Raw genomic sequence first — 20,226 nt, 5'->3', positions numbered from 1 at the left:
CACGGTTTCCGCCGCAACCACGTGGATTCCCGCCGGGCCGGGCTGTTCCGGGCCGGGCCAGGCTTTACCAGAAGCGCCGGTCGCCTCTCTGGCCGTGAGATGAGGACTGGCGGGGAGAGGGCAGGGCGGCTCCGGCAGCGATGGCCCACGACTCGGACAGCAGCGACCCCGGTTACAGCGGACACCGGCCAGCAGCGGACACACAGGTAGCGCCCCGGGGCAACCTGGTACAAACCCGGGTCAACAAACCCAGACACTGGGCAACCCGACCCACACCCGGGCCAACCCGACCAAGACCCGGGCCAACCCGGCCCACACCCGGGACAACCCGACCCACATCCGGGACAACCCGACCCACACCCGGGCCAACCCGACCAAGACCCGGGGCAACCCGACCCACACCCGGGACAACCCGACCCACACCCGGGACAACCCGACCAAGACCCGGGGCAACCCGGCCCACACCCGGGACAACCCGACCCACACCCGGGCCAACCCGACCAAGACCCGGGGCAACCCGACCCAGACCCGGGCCAACCCGGCCCACACCCGGGACAACCCGACCCACATCCGGGACAACCCGACCCACACCCGGGCCAACACGACCAAGACCCGGGGCAACCCGACCCACACCTGGGACAACCCGACCCACACCCGGGCCAACCCGACCAAGACCCGGGGCAACCCGGCCCACACCCGGGACAACCCGACCCACACCCGGGCCAACCCGACCCACACCCGGGCCAACCCGACCCACAGCCGGGCCAATCCGGTGCGGACCCGAGGCACACAGGTAGCGACCCGGGACAACCCGGTACAGCATCTGCAGTTATTTTCTTATACAACCCGGTACAGACCCAGCTGTCCTCCACACTACCCGCGCTGCCCGGTGATCCGCGGGCTGAGGTTTGCCAGGCGGTCACGGTGGCGCAGCGGTAGAGTTGCTGCTTTACAGCGAATGCAGCGCCGGAGACCCGGGTTCCATCCCCACTACGGGTGCTGTCTGTACGGAGTTTGTACGTTCTCCCCGTGACCTGCGTGGGTTTTCTCCGGGATCTCCGGTTTCCTCCCACACTCCACAGACGTGCAGGTTTGTAGGTTAATTGGCTCGGGGTGAACTTCGTACATTGTCCCTGGTGAAGGATGGCGCTGGTGTTAAGGTCTTGGAACCAGGCTGATCTGGAAGGGTCCAGTGCAGTTGATCCAGCGCGGGTTTGCCAGGGCATGGAGGCAGGACCAGAGGGTGGCAGTGGAGGGGCGTGTGGATGGGCGCTGGGCCACTAGGGTGGGTGCTGGGGGTGGGCGCTGGGCCACTAGGGTGGGTGGTGGGTGATGGGGGTGGGCCACTAGGGTGGGTGGTGGGGTGGGTGGTGGGGGTGGGTGGTGGACCACTAGGGTGGGTGATGGGGGTGGGTGGTGGACCACTGGGGTGGGTGATGGGGGTGGGTGGTGGACCACTAGGGTGGGTGATGGGGGTGGGTGATGAGGGTTGGGTGGTGGACCACTAGGGTGGGGGTGGGTGCTGGGGGTGGGTGCTGAGGGTGGGTGGTGGGGGTGGGTGCTGAGGGTGGGTGGTGGGGGTGGGCGCTGGGCCACTAGGGTGGGTGGTGGGGGTGGGTGCTGAGGGTGGGTGGTGGGGGTGGGCGCTGGGCCACTAGGGTGGGTGGTGGGGGTGGGTGCTGGGGGTGGGCGTTGGGCCACTAGGGTGGGTGCAGAGCGAGGACATTCATCTGGCATTACAGCCGGATGGTGAGAGAGCGGGGCCGCGGGCTGAGGAACGGCAGGTGGTTTAATGTAGAGAGTGTGAGGGGTTGCGTGTGTTGGGGCCAACCCGGGCGGTTCCCTCTTTAACCCTGACATCTGTCTGAAGAAGGATCTCGACCCGAGACCTCAGCCATTCCTTCTCTCCAGAGACGCTGCCCGACCCGCTGAGTTACTCCAGCACTCTGGATCTATCTTCGATTTAAACCAGCATCTGTAGTTATTGTTCCCTCCGTCTCCCGAGCTGTGTGTGCACCCGTCCCGCCGCTCTGCCCATCTAACTCTGCCCGCCCCTCGCAGGGAAACTGTGAGCGGTCGAAGAAAATCATGCGAAAGGAGCGGAACCGGCTGGCGGCGCAGAGGAGCCGGCACAGACAGACCCAGAGAGTGGACACACTGCACCAGGTGAGTGGCCTGGGACTGACCACTGACCCCCACACACCAGGGGACTGACCACTGACCCCTGACCCCCCCCCACACCAGGGGACTGACCACTGACCCCCTGACCCCCACACACCAGGGGACTGACCACTGACCCCCACACACCAGGGGACTGACCACTGACCCCTGACCCCCCCCACACCAGGGGACTGACCACTGACCCCCTGACCCCCACACACCAGGGGACTGACCACTGACCCCCACACACCAGGGGACTGACCACTGACCCCTAACCCCCCCACACCAGGGGACTGACCACTGACCCCCTGACCCCCACACCAGGGGACTGACCACTGACCCCCCTGACCCCCACACCAGGGTACTGACCCCCTGACCCCCACACCAGGGGACTGACCCCCACACCAGGGGACTGACCCCCTGACCCCCACACACCAGGGGACTGACCACTGACCCCCTGACCCCCACACACCAGGGTACTGACCCCCTGACCCCCACACCAGGGGACTGACCCCCTGACCCCCACACCAGGGGACTGACCCCCACACCAGGGGACTGACCACTGACCCCCCTGACCCCCCACACCAGGGGACTGACCACTGACCCCCTGACCCCCCACACCAGGGGACTGACCACTGATCCCCTGACCCCCCACACCAGGGGACTGACCACTGACCCCCCAGGTTAGGGTCTGGACTGACCACCAGGTGAGTAGCCTGGGACTGCCCCCCCCCCCCCCCCGGGGCAGGGAGACGGGGCTGGGATGTGGCTCAGGGGCAGTGTGGGCGAGGGTCCATTTGTAGCCAAAGAGCTAGGGGGGGGGGCGGGGGTGAGTTGTCGGGCAGCTTCTGTGGGGCAGGGGCAAGGTGAGGGCATCGTGTTGACAATCTGCGTGTCGAGGGGTTGCTGGGCGCTCACGCCAGCGGTGAGTTGGCGGGGACATTGAAGTCGTGGAGCCCAAGGAAGCAACGTCCACCAGTTCCAGCAGAGACCTGGGCAAAGCAGGGGAGGGGCCTGGTGGGGCCGGGACCCCTTTGCACGGCCTCCCTCAGGGGAAGGGTTGGCTGTGGGGAAGTGGACACCGTGTCAGAGGCTGCCTCTGGAGACAGTGGTCACAGTGACAGGGCCGATGCTGGTGGACTTGGACTGACAACTCCAGGGTGAAAGTAGAAACAAGGAGCGACTTGGCCGCAGGGGCAAGTGGTCAGTTTGGAGAAGGTTGTGAGAATGGACCTGGCAGAATGTGGACGGAGGCTGGGCATTGATCCGTGGAAGGGGCTGCTCCAGCTGGGGGGAAAGATGCTGCTCGCTGGGGGGCCAAGGTGTCAGAGAATGCCTGACCCTCACCCCCGGCACACTCCTGCTTGCTCCTGATCCCAGCCGCTGCCGTCCCTCGCGTCTCTGAGACAAGCGTTCAAGCGGCTTCTGGACATGGACTTCAACGAGTGAAGCGTCGACGTAAATGGGCTTAATGCAGGAAGTGGGATCAGTGTAGTTTAGCTGAGTTTATTGTCACGTGTACCGAGGTACAGTGAAAAGCGTCTATTGCCTGCGATCCAGTCGGTACCAACCGGCCTGACTGTCCAACAAACTGTGTTCTGTTGTCTGTACCTTTCCCTAACGAACAATGATACATCTTCCTTAAACTTTGTCCCCTTTGATTTCTCGTTTTCACACCTTACCCTTCCATAGCTCTGTGTTTCCCTCTCCCCTGACTCCCAGCGTCTAAGAAAATAACCGCAGATGCTAGTTTAGATCGAAGATAGACAGAGTGCTGGAGTAACTCAGTGGGTCAGGCAGCATCTGTGGAGAACACGGACAGGTGACGTTTCACAGAGTGCTGGAGTAACTCAGCGGGTCAGGCAGCATCTCAGGAAAGAAGGAATGGGTGACGTTTCGGGTCGAGACCATTCTTCGGACTGCTGCCCTGACATCAGTCATGGAAACGTCACCTATCCATGTTCTCCACAGATGCTGCCTGACGCACTGAGTTACTCCAGTACTCTGTGAAACGTCACCTATCCATGTTCTCCACAGATGCTGCCTGACGCACTGAGTTACTCCAGCACTCTGTGTCTGCCCAGCATTTTGTCCATCTGTAGTTCCCTCTTACACAGTGAAAAGACAACGCTTGATTACAATTGAGCCATGGACTGTGCATAGATACACGAGGCCGGGAACTATCAGCCGGTGACCGTGTGTCGATGGGAGAGAAACTAAAGAGATTGTTGGGGATTTACGCGCGCTGGAAAAGTGTTGGAGTATTGTGTGTGTTCCGGCCACGCCGTTACAGGAGGGTGTGGAGACTTTACAGAGAGTGCAGTGGGATTGCCAGATCAATGCCTGCATTGGAGGGCATTCCCTACAGGTACAGGTTGGATAAACAGACTGTTTCTGTAGAATGTCGGAAGCTGAAGGGAGTCCCGGGAGACGAATATGAAATCATGAGAGGCGCAGAGCGGGTAGACAGTCGGAACCTTTTCCCAGCTCACAGATGTCGCAGACCAGAGGGGAGGGCAACGGTTAAAGGAGAGGTGTTGGGGTGCTTATTACACAGGAGGTAGTGGGTGCCTGGAGCACCCTGCCAGGGGGTAATGGAGGCTGATACGATTATGGCCTTTAAGACCTTTAACTAGACATGCAGATATGCTGTGAATGGGCGGATATGGATCACGTGCAGGCTGAGGTTAGTTTAATCCAGCATCACGTTGGGGAGAAGCGTGGGTGACAGGGCCGGTCCCTGCTCTGCGCTGTGCGGGGGTGGGCGATGGCCGGGTGCGGGGGTGGGCGATGGCGATGGCCGGGTGCGGGGGTGGGTGATGACTGGGTGCGGGGGTGGGTGATGGCCGGGTGCGGGCGGGGGTGGGTGATGGCCGGGTGCGGGGGTGGGCGATGGGTGATGGCCGGGTGCGGGGGTGGGTGATGGGTGATGGCCGGGTGCGGGGGTGGGCGATGGCCGGGTGCGGGGGTGGGTGATGGCCGGGTGCGGGGGTGGGTGATGGCCGGGTGCGGGGGTGGGCGATGGCCGGGTGCGGGGGTGGGTGATGGCCGGGTGCGGGGGTGGGTGATGGGTGATGGCCGGGTGCGGGGGTGGGCGATGGCCGGGTGCGGGGGTGGGCGATGGCCGGGTGCGGGGGTGGGCGATGGCCGGGTGCGGGGGTGGGCGATGGCCGGGTGCGGGGGTGGGCGATGGCCGGGTGCGGGGGTGGGCGATGGCCGGGTGCGGGGGTGGGTGATGGCCGGGTGCGGGGGTGGGGATGGCCGGGTGCGGGGGTGGGCGATGGCCGGGTGCGGGGGTGGGCGATGGCCGGGTGCGGGGGTGGGCGATGGCCGGGTGCGGGAGTGGGCGATGGCCGGGTGCGGGGGTGGGCGATGGCCGGGTGCGGGGGTGGGCGATGGCCGGGTGCGGGGGTGGGCGATGGCCGGGTGCGGGGGTGGGCGATGGCCGGGTGCGGGGGTGGGCGATGGCCGGGTGCGGGGGTGGGCGATGGCCGGGTGCGGGGGTGGGTGATGGGTGATGGCCGGGTGCGGGGGTGGGCGATGGCCGGGTGCGGGGGTGGGCGATGGCCGGGTGCGGGGGTGGGCGATGGCCGGGTGCGGGGGTGGGGGATGGCCGGGTGCGGGGGTGGGCGATGGCCGGGTGCGGGGGTGGGCGATGGCCGGGTGCGGGGGTGGGTGATGGCCGGGTGCGGGGGTGGGCGATGGCCGGGTGCGGGGGTGGGTGATGGCCGGGTGCGGGGGTGGGAGATGGCCGGGTGCGGGGGTGGGCGATGGCCGGGTGCGGGGGTGGGCGATGGCCGGGTGCGGGGGTGGGTGATGGCCGGGTGCGGGGGTGGGTGATGGGTGATGGCCGGGTGCGGGGGTGGGCGATGGCCGGGTGCGGGGGTGGGCGATGGCCGGGTGCGGGGGTGGGCGATGGCCGGGTGCGGGGGTGGGCGATGGCCGGGTGCGGGGGTGGGCGATGGCCGGGTGCGGGGGTGGGCGATGGCCGGGTGCGGGGGTGGGTGATGGCCGGGTGCGGGGGTGGGGATGGCCGGGTGCGGGGGTGGGCGATGGCCGGGTGCGGGGGTGGGCGATGGCCGGGTGCGGGGGTGGGCGATGGCCGGGTGCGGGTGTGGGCGATGGCCGGGTGCGGGGGTGGGCGATGGCCGGGTGCGGGGGTGGGCGATGGCCGGGTGCGGGGGTGGGCGATGGCCGGGTGCGGGGGTGGGCGATGGCCGGGTGCGGGGGTGGGCGATGGCCGGGTGCGGGGGTGGGCGATGGCCGGGTGCGGGGGTGGGTGATGGGTGATGGCCGGGTGCGGGGGTGGGCGATGGCCGGGTGCGGGGGTGGGCGATGGCCGGGTGCGGGGGTGGGTGATGGCCGGGTGCGGGGGTGGGCGATGGGTGATGGCCGGGTGCGGGGGTGGGCGATGGGTGATGGCCGGGTGCGGGGGTGGGTGATGGGTGATGGCCGGGTGCGGGGGTGGGCGATGGCCGGGTGCGGGGGTGGGCGATGGCCGGGTGCGGGGGTGGGCGATGGCCGGGTGCGGGGGTGGGGGATGGCCGGGTGCGGGGGTGGGCGATGGCCGGGTGCGGGGGTGGGCGATGGCCGGGTGCGGGGGTGGGTGATGGCCGGGTGCGGGGGTGGGCGATGGCCGGGTGCGGGGGTGGGTGATGGCCGGGTGCGGGGGTGGGAGATGGCCGGGTGCGGGGGTGGGCGATGGCCGGGTGCGGGGGTGGGCGATGGCCGGGTGCGGGGGTGGGTGATGGCCGGGTGCGGGGGTGGGTGATGGGTGATGGCCGGGTGCGGGGGTGGGCGATGGCCGGGTGCGGGGGTGGGCGATGGCCGGGTGCGGGGGTGGGCGATGGCCGGGTGCGGGGGTGGGCGATGGCCGGGTGCGGGGGTGGGCGATGGCCGGGTGCGGGGGTGGGCGATGGCCGGGTGCGGGGGTGGGTGATGGCCGGGTGCGGGGGTGGGGATGGCCGGGTGCGGGGGTGGGCGATGGCCGGGTGCGGGGGTGGGCGATGGCCGGGTGCGGGGGTGGGCGATGGCCGGGTGCGGGTGTGGGCGATGGCCGGGTGCGGGGGTGGGCGATGGCCGGGTGCGGGGGTGGGCGATGGCCGGGTGCGGGGGTGGGCGATGGCCGGGTGCGGGGGTGGGCGATGGCCGGGTGCGGGGGTGGGCGATGGCCGGGTGCGGGGGTGGGCGATGGCCGGGTGCGGGGGTGGGTGATGGGTGATGGCCGGGTGCGGGGGTGGGCGATGGCCGGGTGCGGGGGTGGGCGATGGCCGGGTGCGGGGGTGGGTGATGGCCGGGTGCGGGGGTGGGCGATGGGTGATGGCCGGGTGCGGGGGTGGGCGATGGGTGATGGCCGGGTGCGGGGGTGGGTGATGGGTGATGGCCGGGTGCGGGGGTGGGCGATGGCCGGGTGCGGGGGTGGGTGATGGCCGGGTGCGGGGGTGGGTGATGGCCGGGTGCGGGGGTGGGCGATGGCCGGGTGCGGGGGTGGGTGATGGCCGGGTGCGGGGGTGGGTGATGGGCGATGGCCGGGTGCGGGGGTGGGCGATGGCCGGGTGCGGGGGTGGGCGATGGCCGGGTGCGGGTGTGGGCGATGGCCGGGTGCGGGGGTGGGCGATGGCCGGGTGCGGGGGTGGGCGATGGCCGGGTGCGGGGGTGGGCGATGGCCGGGTGCGGGGGTGGGCGATGGCCGGGTGCGGGGGTGGGCGATGGCCGGGTGCGGGGGTGGGCGATGGCCGGGTGCGGGGGTGGGTGATGGGTGATGGCCGGGTGCGGGGGTGGGCGATGGCCGGGTGCGGGGGTGGGCGATGGCCGGGTGCGGGGGTGGGCGATGGCCGGGTGCGGGGGTGGGGGATGGCCGGGTGCGGGGGTGGGCGATGGCCGGGTGCGGGGGTGGGCGATGGCCGGGTGCGGGGGTGGGTGATGGCCGGGTGCGGGGGTGGGCGATGGCCGGGTGCGGGGGTGGGTGATGGCCGGGTGCGGGGGTGGGTGATGGCCGGGTGCGGGGGTGGGCGATGGCCGGGTGCGGGGGTGGGTGATGGCCGGGTGCGGGGGTGGGTGATGGGTGATGGCCGGGTGCGGGGGTGGGCGATGGCCGGGTGCGGGGGTGGGCGATGGCCGGGTGCGGGGGTGGGCGATGGCCGGGTGCGGGGGTGGGCGATGGCCGGGTGCGGGGGTGGGCGATGGCCGGGTGCGGGGGTGGGGGATGGCCGGGTGCGGGGGTGGGGATGGCCGGGTGCGGGGGTGGGCGATGGCCGGGTGCGGGGGTGGGCGATGGCCGGGTGCGGGGGTGGGCGATGGCCGGGTGCGGGTGTGGGCGATGGCCGGGTGCGGGGGTGGGCGATGGCCGGGTGCGGGGGTGGGCGATGGCCGGGTGCGGGGGTGGGCGATGGCCGGGTGCGGGGGTGGGCGATGGCCGGGTGCGGGGGTGGGCGATGGCCGGGTGCGGGGGTGGGCGATGGCCGGGTGCGGGGGTGGGCGATGGCCGGGTGCGGGGGTGGGCGATGGCCGGGTGCGGGGGTGGGCGATGGCCGGGTGCGGGGGTGGGTGATGGGTGATGGCCGGGTGCGGGGGTGGGCGATGGCCGGGTGCGGGGGTGGGCGATGGCCGGGTGCGGGGGTGGGCGATGGCCGGGTGCGGGGGTGGGGGATGGCCGGGTGCGGGGGTGGGCGATGGCCGGGTGCGGGGGTGGGCGATGGCCGGGTGCGGGGGTGGGTGATGGCCGGGTGCGGGGGTGGGCGATGGCCGGGTGCGGGGGTGGGTGATGGCCGGGTGCGGGGGTGGGTGATGGCCGGGTGCGGGGGTGGGCGATGGCCGGGTGCGGGGGTGGGTGATGGCCGGGTGCGGGGGTGGGTGATGGGTGATGGCCGGGTGCGGGGGTGGGCGATGGCCGGGTGCGGGGGTGGGCGATGGCCGGGTGCGGGGGTGGGCGATGGCCGGGTGCGGGGGTGGGCGATGGCCGGGTGCGGGGGTGGGCGATGGCCGGGTGCGGGGGTGGGTGATGGCCGGGTGCGGGGGTGGGGATGGCCGGGTGCGGGGGTGGGCGATGGCCGGGTGCGGGGGTGGGCGATGGCCGGGTGCGGGGGTGGGCGATGGCCGGGTGCGGGTGTGGGCGATGGCCGGGTGCGGGGGTGGGCGATGGCCGGGTGCGGGGGTGGGCGATGGCCGGGTGCGGGGGTGGGCGATGGCCGGGTGCGGGGGTGGGCGATGGCCGGGTGCGGGGGTGGGCGATGGCCGGGTGCGGGGGTGGGCGATGGCCGGGTGCGGGGGTGGGCGATGGCCGGGTGCGGGGGTGGGTGATGGGTGATGGCCGGGTGCGGGGGTGGGCGATGGCCGGGTGCGGGGGTGGGCGATGGCCGGGTGCGGGGGTGGGTGATGGCCGGGTGCGGGGGTGGGCGATGGGTGATGGCCGGGTGCGGGGGTGGGCGATGGGTGATGGCCGGGTGCGGGGGTGGGTGATGGGTGATGGCCGGGTGCGGGGGTGGGCGATGGCCGGGTGCGGGGGTGGGTGATGGCCGGGTGCGGGGGTGGGTGATGGCCGGGTGCGGGGGTGGGCGATGGCCGGGTGCGGGGGTGGGTGATGGCCGGGTGCGGGGGTGGGTGATGGGCGATGGCCGGGTGCGGGGGTGGGCGATGGCCGGGTGCGGGGGTGGGGGATGGCCGGGTGCGGGGGTGGGCGATGGCCGGGTGCGGGGGTGGGCGATGGCCGGGTGCGGGGGTGGGCGATGGCCGGGTGCGGGGGTGGGCGATGGCCGGGTGCGGGGGTGGGCGATGGCCGGGTGCGGGTGTGGGCGATGGCCGGGTGCGGGGGTGGGCGATGGCCGGGTGCGGGGGTGGGCGATGGCCGGGTGCGGGGGTGGGCGATGGCCGGGTGCGGGGGTGGGCGATGGCCGGGTGCGGGGGTGGGCGATGGCCGGGTGCGGGGGTGGGCGATGGCCGGGTGCGGGGGTGGGCGATGGCCGGGTGCGGGGGTGGGTGATGGCCGGGTGCGGGGGTGGGGGATGGCCGGGTGCGGGGGTGGGCGATGGCCGGGTGCGGGGGTGGGCGATGGCCGGGTGCGGGGGTGGGAGATGGCCGGGTGCGGGGGTGGGCGATGGCCGGGTGCGGGGGTGGGTGATGGCCGGGTGCGGGGGTGGGTGATGGGCGATGGCCGGGTGCGGGGGTGGGCGATGGCCGGGTGCGGGGGTGGGCGATGGCCGGGTGCGGGGGTGGGCGATGGCCGGGTGCGGGGGTGGGGGATGGCCGGGTGCGGGGGTGGGCGATGGCCGGGTGCGGGGGTGGGCGATGGCCGGGTGCGGGGGTGGGTGATGGCCGGGTGCGGGGGTGGGCGATGGCCGGGTGCGGGGGTGGGTGATGGCCGGGTGCGGGGGTGGGTGATGGCCGGGTGCGGGGGTGGGCGATGGCCGGGTGCGGGGGTGGGTGATGGCCGGGTGCGGGGGTGGGTGATGGGTGATGGCCGGGTGCGGGGGTGGGCGATGGCCGGGTGCGGGGGTGGGCGATGGCCGGGTGCGGGGGTGGGCGATGGCCGGGTGCGGGGGTGGGCGATGGCCGGGTGCGGGGGTGGGCGATGGCCGGGTGCGGGGGTGGGTGATGGCCGGGTGCGGGGGTGGGGATGGCCGGGTGCGGGGGTGGGCGATGGCCGGGTGCGGGGGTGGGCGATGGCCGGGTGCGGGGGTGGGCGATGGCCGGGTGCGGGTGTGGGCGATGGCCGGGTGCGGGGGTGGGCGATGGCCGGGTGCGGGGGTGGGCGATGGCCGGGTGCGGGGGTGGGCGATGGCCGGGTGCGGGGGTGGGCGATGGCCGGGTGCGGGGGTGGGCGATGGCCGGGTGCGGGGGTGGGCGATGGCCGGGTGCGGGGGTGGGCGATGGCCGGGTGCGGGGGTGGGTGATGGGTGATGGCCGGGTGCGGGGGTGGGCGATGGCCGGGTGCGGGGGTGGGCGATGGCCGGGTGCGGGGGTGGGTGATGGCCGGGTGCGGGGGTGGGCGATGGGTGATGGCCGGGTGCGGGGGTGGGCGATGGGTGATGGCCGGGTGCGGGGGTGGGTGATGGGTGATGGCCGGGTGCGGGGGTGGGCGATGGCCGGGTGCGGGGGTGGGTGATGGCCGGGTGCGGGGGTGGGTGATGGCCGGGTGCGGGGGTGGGCGATGGCCGGGTGCGGGGGTGGGTGATGGCCGGGTGCGGGGGTGGGTGATGGGCGATGGCCGGGTGCGGGGGTGGGCGATGGCCGGGTGCGGGGGTGGGGGATGGCCGGGTGCGGGGGTGGGCGATGGCCGGGTGCGGGGGTGGGCGATGGCCGGGTGCGGGGGTGGGCGATGGCCGGGTGCGGGGGTGGGCGATGGCCGGGTGCGGGGGTGGGCGATGGCCGGGTGCGGGTGTGGGCGATGGCCGGGTGCGGGGGTGGGCGATGGCCGGGTGCGGGGGTGGGCGATGGCCGGGTGCGGGGGTGGGCGATGGCCGGGTGCGGGGGTGGGCGATGGCCGGGTGCGGGGGTGGGCGATGGCCGGGTGCGGGGGTGGGCGATGGCCGGGTGCGGGGGTGGGCGATGGCCGGGTGCGGGGGTGGGTGATGGCCGGGTGCGGGGGTGGGGGATGGCCGGGTGCGGGGGTGGGCGATGGCCGGGTGCGGGGGTGGGCGATGGCCGGGTGCGGGGGTGGGAGATGGCCGGGTGCGGGGGTGGGCGATGGCCGGGTGCGGGGGTGGGTGATGGCCGGGTGCGGGGGTGGGTGATGGGCGATGGCCGGGTGCGGGGGTGGGCGATGGCCGGGTGCGGGGGTGGGTGATGGCCGGGTGCGGGTGTGGGCGATGGCCGGGTGCGGGGGTGGGCGATGGCCGGGTGCGGGGGTGGGCGATGGCCGGGTGCGGGTGTGGGCGATGGCCGGGTGCGGGGGTGGGCGATGGCCGGGTGCGGGGGTGGGCGATGGCCGGGTGCGGGGGTGGGCGATGGCCGGGTGCGGGGGTGGGCGATGGCCGGGTGCGGGGGTGGGCGATGGCCGGGTGCGGGGGTGGGCGATGGCCGGGTGCGGGGGTGGGCGATGGCCGGGTGCGGGGGTGGGTGATGGCTCGGTGCCCACGTGCCCTGGTCAGCGGGTCGTGGTAAAGCCACGTTGTCTTAGCCTGAGGTCTGTGAGCAGTGATGTCCACTGGGATTGTGCTGGGTCCTATGTCACTTTGTGATGTATTAATCAGGGTGAAGGTGTCGATGGGCCGCGGTATTTTGCAGGAATCCACAAACATTAACGTAGTTTTGGACAATGAGGGAGGATGTCAAGAATCCAGCAGGGTGGATCAGACATGGATCCAGTGTAATAGTTCCCCCCATTTCAGGGCACCATAATGTTTGGGACACATCATTGTTATGTAAATGAGAGTAGTCATGTTTAGTATTTTGTTGTAGATCCTTTCCATGCAATGACTGCTTGAAGTCTGTGATTCATGGACATCACCAGTTGCTTGGTGTCTTCTCTGGTGATGCTCTGCCAGGCCTGTATTGCAGCCATCTTTAGCTTGGGCTTGTTTTGGGGGCTAGTCCCCTTCAGTTTTCTCTTCAGCATATAAACATAGCACAAAAAGTAAGGAAATTTGTGTTTGGTAGATTATTTCTTTGTTGTAACAATGCTTCTTGGCAATAAATCTTATACCGTTGGAAAGCCTGTTTATTTCCCTTTTAAATGGTGTTAAGGAACATGCATTTGTGGGATGAGCAGCAGAGCTGAGTATATGGGTTGCGCCCATGAAAAATTTGCCAAATCTTCTCTGCCAATGCCAAACAGCTTATTCTGCTGTTGCTATTGACTCTTGTTTTGAGCTTCTGGTACCCCCAGGTGCTGACAATCAGGTGCCTGATTGGCACCTGATTGGCAGCATCTGTGAGCATGGGCCCTGCTACAGTGGTCAGTAGGTGTCTGCTCCAAGAATCGGCATGCCACGTTTGACTGATCTGGATAGGGTCTGTGCGATAGGGCAACTTCAAGCTGGTGTTCCGCAAAACACCTATCAGTATGGATAGGAATGAGAAATGAGAAATTGTAAGGGTAAAAAGACCCTAATGGGAGTTATCTATAGGCCCCCAAACAGTAGCCTCGACATAGGGTGCAAGTTGAATCAAGAGATAAAATTGGCGTGTCAAAAATGTAATGCTACGGTGGTTATGGGAGATTTCAACATGCAGGTAGACTGGGAAAATCAGGTTGGAAATGGACCCCAGGAAAGAGAGTTTGTAGAGTGCCTTCGAGATGGATTCTTAGAACAGCTTGTACTGGAGCCTACCAGGGAGAAGGCAATTCTGGATTTAGTGTTGTGTAATGATCCTGATCTGATAAGGGGACTAGGGGTAAAAGAGCCATTAGGAGGCAGTGATCACAACATGATAAGTTTTACTCTGCAAATGGAAAGGCAGAAGGGAAAATCGGAAGTGTCGGTATTACAGTATAGCAAAGGGGATTACAGAGGCATGAGGCAGGAGCTGGCCAAAATTGATTGGAAGGAGGCCCTAGCAGGGAAGATGGTAGAACAGCAATGGCAGGTATTCCTGGGAATAATGCAGAGGTTGCAGGATCAATTTATCCCAAAGAGGTGGAAAGACTCTAAGGGGAGTAAGAGACACCTGTGGCTGACAAGGGAAGTCAGGGACAGCATAAAAATTAAGGAGAGGAAGTATAACATAGCAAAGAAGACTGGGAAGACAGAGGATTGGGACTCTTTTAAAGAGCAACAAAAGTTAACTAAAAAGGCAATACGGGGAGAAAAGATGAGGTACGAGGGTAAACTAGCCAATAATATAAAGGAGGATAGCAAAAGTTTTTTTAGGTACGTGAAGAGGAAAAAAATAGTCAAGGCAAATGTGGGTCCCTTGAAGACAGAAGCAGGGGAATTTATTATGGGGAACAAAGAAATGGCAGACGAGTTAAACCATTACTTTGGATCTGTCTTCACTGAGGAAGATACACACAATCTCCCAAATGTTCTAGGGGCCGGAGAAACTAGGGTGATGGCGGAACTGAAGGAAATCCACATTAGGCAGGAAATGGTTTTGGGTAGACTGATGGGACTGAAGGCTGATAAATCCCCAGGGCCTGATGGTCTGCATCCCAGGGTACTTAAGGAGGTGGCTCTAGAAATAGTGGAAGATCATTGGAGATCATTTTTCAATGTTCTATAGATTCAGGATCAGTTCCTGTGGATTGGAGGATAGCAAATGTTATCCCACTTTTTAAGAAAGGAGGGAGAGAGAAAACGGGTAATTATAGACCAGTTAGTCTGACATCAGTGGTGGGGAAGATGCTGGAGTCAATTATAAAAGACGAAATTGCTGAGCATTTGGATAGCAGTAACGGGATCATTCCGAGTCAGCATGGATTTACGAAGGGGAAATCATGCTTGACAAATCTACTGGAATTTTTTGAGGATGTAACTAGGAAAATTGACAAGGGAGAGTCAGTGGATGTGGTGTACCTCGACTTTCAGAAAGCCTTCGACAAGGTCCCACATAGGAGATTAGTGGGCAAAATTAGGGCACATGGTATTGGGGGTAGGGTACTGACATGGATAGAAAATTGGTTGACAGACAGAAAGCAAAGAGTGGGGATAAATGGGTCCCTTTTGGAATGGCAGGCAGTGACCAGTGGGGTACCGCAAGGTTCGGTGCTGGGACCCCAGCTATTTACGATATACATTAATGACTTAGACGAAGGGATTAAAAGTACCATTAGCAAATTTGCAGATGATACTAAGTTGGGGGGTAGTGTGAATTGTGAGGAAGATGCAATAAGGCTGCAGGGTGACTTGGACAGGTTGTGTGAGTGGGCGGATACATGGCAGATGCAGTTTAATGTAGATAAGTGTGAGGTTATTCACTTTGGAAGTAAGAATAGAAAGGTAGATTATTATCTGAATGGTGTCAAGTTAGGAGGAGGGGGAGTTCAACGAGATCTGGGTGTCCTAGTGCATCAGTCAATGAAAGGAAGCATGCAGGTAAAGCAGGCAGTGAAGAAAGCCAATGGAATGTTGGCCTTCGTAACAAGAGGAGTTGAGTATAGGAGCAAAGAGGTCCTTCTACAGTTGTACCGGGCCCTGGTGAGACCGCACCTGGAGTACTGTGTGCAGTTTTGGTCTCCAAATTTGAGGAAGGATATTCTTGCTATGGAGGGCGTGCAGCATAGGTTCACTAGGTTAATTCCCGGAATGGCGGGACTGTCGTATGTTGAAAGGCTGGAGCGATTGGGCTTGTATTCACTGGAATTTAGAAGGATGAGGGGGGATCTTATTGAAACATATAAGATAATTAGGGGATTGGACACATTAGAGGCAGATAACATGTTCCCAATGTTGGGGAGTCCAGAACAAGGGGCCACAGTTTAAGAATAAGGGGTAGGCCATTTAGAACGGAGATGAGGAAGAACTTTTTCAGTCAGAGGGTGGTGAAGGTGTGGAATTCTCTGCCTCAGAAGGCAGTGGAGGCCAGTTCGTTGGATGCTTTCAAGAGAGAGCTGGATAGAGCTCTTAAGGATAGCGGAGTGAGAGGGTATGGGGAGAAGGCAGGAACGGGGTACTGATTGAGAGTGATCAGCCATGATCGCATTGAATGGCGGTGCTGGCTCGAAGGGCTGAATGGCCTACTCCTGCACCTATTGTCTATTGTCTAAAACCAAGTTGCGGCATTATTTGGAGTGAGCCCTAGTACCATCTCCAAAGTGAAGGCCAAGTTCCATATAACGGGGGATGTCAGAGACAGGCCGCGAAGTGGGCGTCCCAAGAAGACGACACCCGAAGAAGACCGTTTCCTCACCCTGTCAGCACTTAGGAACCGTAGGCTGTCTTCTACAGATTTGCAGTCAAGGTTTGCAGGACGATATGGCCGACGGCTCTCTGCCCAGACAATTCGGAACAGACTGCACGCAGCCGATCTCCGGTCTCATAGGGCTGCCAGGAGGCCTGCCATGACTGCCCTTCACCGTCAGGCCCGTTTGCGCTGGTGTCGGCAACACGTGCACTGGCACCTGAACATGTGGAGGAACGTTATGTTCAGCAATGAGTCCAGATTCTGCCTACGGCAGTTGGATCATAGGGTCAAAGTGTGGAGAAGACGCGGAGAACGCTATGCTGATTGCTGCACCGATAGAGTAACATCTTTTGGTGGAGGCAGTGTGATGGTGTGGGGCGGCATCTCCCTCACTGGAAAAACGATGCTTGTCATCATTGGAGGCAATCTCAATGCAGAGAGATATCGAGATGAGATTCTGCAACCAGTGGCAATCCCATATCTCCACAGTCTGGGACCGAACTCTATCCTCCAAGATGACAATGCTCGCCCCCACAGAGCAGGGTTTCTCAGAGACTACCTCCAGAATTTGGGAGTGGAGAGGATGGAATGGCCTGCCAGCAGTCCTGACCTCAACCCCATTGAACACTTGTGGGATCAGCTTGGGCGTGCTGTTCGTGCCAGAGTGACCAACACAACCACGTTGGCTGACTTGCGACAAATGCTGGTTGAAGAATGGGATGCCATCCCACAACAGTGTGTGACCAGGCTGGTGACCAGCATGAGGAGGAGGTGCCAGGCTGTTGTGGCTGTGTATGGTTCTTCCACACGCTACTGAGGCTCCTGTTTATTAAATGAATAAATTGTTAAATTGCCAATATGTCTTGTTTCTTCAGACTTCAATCATCCAATCCACCAAACAACACCGAACAAGAGTCAATGGCAGAATAAGCTGTTTGGCATTGGCAGAGAAGATTTGGCAGATTTTTTATGGGCGCAACCCACATACTCAGCTCTGCTGCTCATCCCACAAATGCATGTTCCTTACAAATGTGGCACCATTTAAAAGGGAAATAAACAGGCTTTCCAATGGTATAAGATTTATTGCCAAGAAGCATTGTTACAACAAAGAAATAATCTACCAAACACAAATTTCCTTACTTTTTGTGCTATGTTTTTAAAAGGCGTGCTCAATTGGGTTCAGATCGGGTGATTGACTTGGCCACTTAAGAATTGACCATGTTTTAGCTTTGAAAAACTCCTTTGTTGCTTTAGCAGTATGTTTGGGATCATTGTCCAGCTGTAGAATGAACTGCCGGCCAATGTGTTTTGAGGAATTTGTTTAAACTTGAGCAGATAGGATGTGTCTATACACTTCAGAATTCATTATGTTGTATCATCAATGACGATAAGTGAGCCAGTACCTTCAGCAGCCATACATGCCCAGGCCATAACACTCCTACCACCGTGTCTCACAGATGAGGTGGTATGCTTTGGATCTTGGGCGGTTCCTTCTCTCCTCCATACTTTGCTCTTGCCATCACTCTGATATAAGTTAATCTTTGTCTCATCTGTCCACAAGACCTTTTTCCAGAACTGTGGTTGCTCTTTTAAGTACTTCTTGGCAAACTGTAACCTGGCCATCCTATTTTTGCGGCTAACCAGTGGTTTGCATCTTGCAGTGTAGCCTCTGTATTTCTGTTCATGAAGCCTTCTGCGGACAGTGGTTATTGACATCCACACCTGACTCCTGAAGAGTGTTTCTGATCTGTCGGACAGGTGTTTAGGGATTTTTCTTTATTATAGAGAGAATTCTTCTGTCGTCAGCTGTGGAGGTCTTCCTTGGCCTGCCAGTCCCTTTGTGATTAGTAAGCTCACCAGTGCTCTCTTTTTAATGATGTTCCAAACAGTTGGATTTTGGTAAGCCTAAGGTTTGGCTGATATCTCTAACAGTTTTATTCTTGTTTCTCAGTCTCATAATGGATTATTTGACTTTCATTGGCACAGCTTTGGTCCTCATGTTGATAAACAGCAATAAAAGTTTCCAAAGGTGATAGAAAGATCGGAGGAAAGACTAGGTAGCTGAGAGTTCTCTTATACCTGCATTAAGGAGGCATTTAAACACACCTGAGCAATTACAAACACCTGTGAAGCCATGTGTCCCAAACATTATGGTGCCCTGAAATGGGGGACTATGTATACACACAGCTATAATTTCTACATGGTGAAACCAAAATGTATAAAAATACCCTTCAATAAAATCTGAAAATGTGCACTTTAACCACATGTGATTTATTTTCTATCACAAATCTCAAATTGTGGAGTACAGAGGCAAATAAATAAATGATGGGCCTTTGTCCCAAACATTATGGAGGGCACTGTATGTTTCTATGAATGTATGGCGGAGTAGATGATGGGCCGAATGGCCTAATTCTGTTCCCGTTGTCCGCAGGAGAGCGAGGCCCTGGAGCGGGAGAACCTGGCCCTGCGGAAGGAGGTAGCACGTCTGACCGCGGAGCTGAGACACATCACCGCGCTGGTCAACAGACATGAGAGCCGGAGCCCGGAGATGGGCCCCGCGGGCGAGGAGCTGAGCTCGGGCCGATCACCGGGACACGACGACCCGGTAGGTACGGGGCAAACTCTGCGGCAACGGGAGCACCGCACCCCGGCCCACCCGCACCCGGCCCACCCGCACCCCTGCCCACCCGCACCCCTCACCCCGGCCCACCGCACCCCTCACCCCGGCCCACCCGCACCCGGCCCACCCGCACCCCTGCCCACCCGCACCCCTCACCCCGGCCCACCCGCACCCCTCACCCCGGCCCACCCACACCCCGGCCCACCCGCACCCCGGCCCACCCACACACCGCACCCCGGCCCACCCGCACCCCGGACCACCCGCACCCCGGCCCACCCGCACCCCTCACCCCGGCCCACCCGCACCCCTCACCCCGGCCCACCCGCACCCGGCCCACCCGCACCCCTCACCCCGGCCCACCCGCACCCCTCACCCCGGCCCACCCGCACCCCCTCACCCCGGCCCACCCGCACCCCTCACCCCGGCCCACCCGCACCCCTGCCCACCCGCACCCCTCACCCCGGCCCACCCGCACCCCTCACCCCGGCCCACCCGCACCCGGCCCACCCGCACCCCTGCCACACCCGCACCCCTCACCCCGGCCCACCCGCACCCCTCACCCCGGCCCACCCACACCCCGGCCCACCCGCACCCCGGCCCACCCACACACCGCACCCCGGCCCACCCGCACCCCGGACCACCCGCACCCCGGCCCACCCGCACCCCTCACCCCGGCCCACCCACACCCCTCACCCCGGCCCACCCGCACCCCGGCCCACCCGCACCCCGGCCCACCCACACACCGCACCCCGGCCCACCCGCACCCCTCGCCCGGCCCACCCACACCCCTCACCCCGGCCCACCCGCACCCCGGCCCACCACACCCCGCACCCGGCCCACCCGCACCCCGCACCCCGGCCCACCCGCACCCCTCACCCCGGCCCACCCGCACCCCTCACCCCGGCCCACCCGCACCCCTCACCCCGGCCCACCCGCACCCCTCACCCCGGCCCACCCACACCCCTCACCCCGGCCCACCCGCACCCCGGCCCACCCGCACCCCGGCCCACCCGCACCCCTCACCCCGGCCCACCCACACCCCTCACCCCGGCCCACCCGCACCCCGGCCCACCCGCACCCCGGCCCACCCGCACCCCCTCACCCCGGCCCACCCACACCCCTCACCCCGGCCCACCCGCACCCCGACCCACCCACACCCCTCACCCCGGCCCATTCACACCCCTCACCCCGGGCCCACCCACACCCCTCACCCCGGCCCATTCACACCCCGGCCCATTCACACCCCTCACCCCGCCCATTCACACCCCTCACCCCGGCCCACCCGCACCCCTCACCCCGGCCCATTCACACCCCTCACCCCGGCCCATTCACACCCCTCACCCGGCCCACCCGCACCCCTCACCCCGGCCCATTCACACCCCGCACCCCAGTGTGTGACCCTCTGCCGCTGCCGGGGGCCACCGCATCACTGGTTACTCAGACTGAACGGAAGCCCGAAGAAGGGCCCAGACCCCCCCCCCCCCCCCCCGTCACCTATCCATGTTCCCCACAGATGCTGCCGGACCCGCTGAGTTACTCTGTCTCGTTGACTGATGTTACTGCGTGTTAAAGCTGAATGCTGGAGGATTAATGCACCGCACCCGGGCTCAGCTGGATGTGGACAGCACAAGGAATGCACCCTCACCCCCCCCACCCTGACCTCACCC

The 20,226-nt window shown here is 65.1% G+C and overlaps 1 protein-coding gene across 2 annotated transcripts; it reads left to right on the top strand.

The window, feature by feature from the left end:
- Positions 1 to 85: 85 nt before the first annotated feature.
- LOC144591672 (basic leucine zipper transcriptional factor ATF-like) lies at positions 86 to 20,192 on the top strand. 2 transcript variants are annotated; one of them, XM_078395709.1, is made up of 4 exons: positions 86 to 206; positions 2,062 to 2,166; positions 18,371 to 18,544; positions 20,073 to 20,192. In XM_078395709.1, the coding sequence occupies exons 1-4, from the start codon at positions 141 to 143 to the stop codon at positions 20,127 to 20,129; spliced, it is 402 nt and encodes a 133-aa protein (XP_078251835.1). In that variant the 5' UTR covers positions 86 to 140; the 3' UTR covers positions 20,130 to 20,192. The 2 variants fall into 2 exon arrangements, with proteins under 2 accessions (XP_078251835.1, XP_078251837.1); XM_078395711.1 differs by having other exon boundaries at positions 18,371 to 18,548; positions 20,073 to 20,166.
- The last annotated feature ends 34 nt before the right edge of the window (positions 20,193 to 20,226 follow it).

This window comes from Rhinoraja longicauda, unplaced genomic scaffold (genome assembly GCF_053455715.1).
Source record: "Rhinoraja longicauda isolate Sanriku21f unplaced genomic scaffold, sRhiLon1.1 Scf001411, whole genome shotgun sequence".
In the NCBI taxonomy this organism is placed as follows: domain Eukaryota; kingdom Metazoa; phylum Chordata; class Chondrichthyes; order Rajiformes; family Arhynchobatidae; genus Rhinoraja; species Rhinoraja longicauda.
This window is presented reverse-complemented; position numbering and strand designations above follow the sequence as displayed.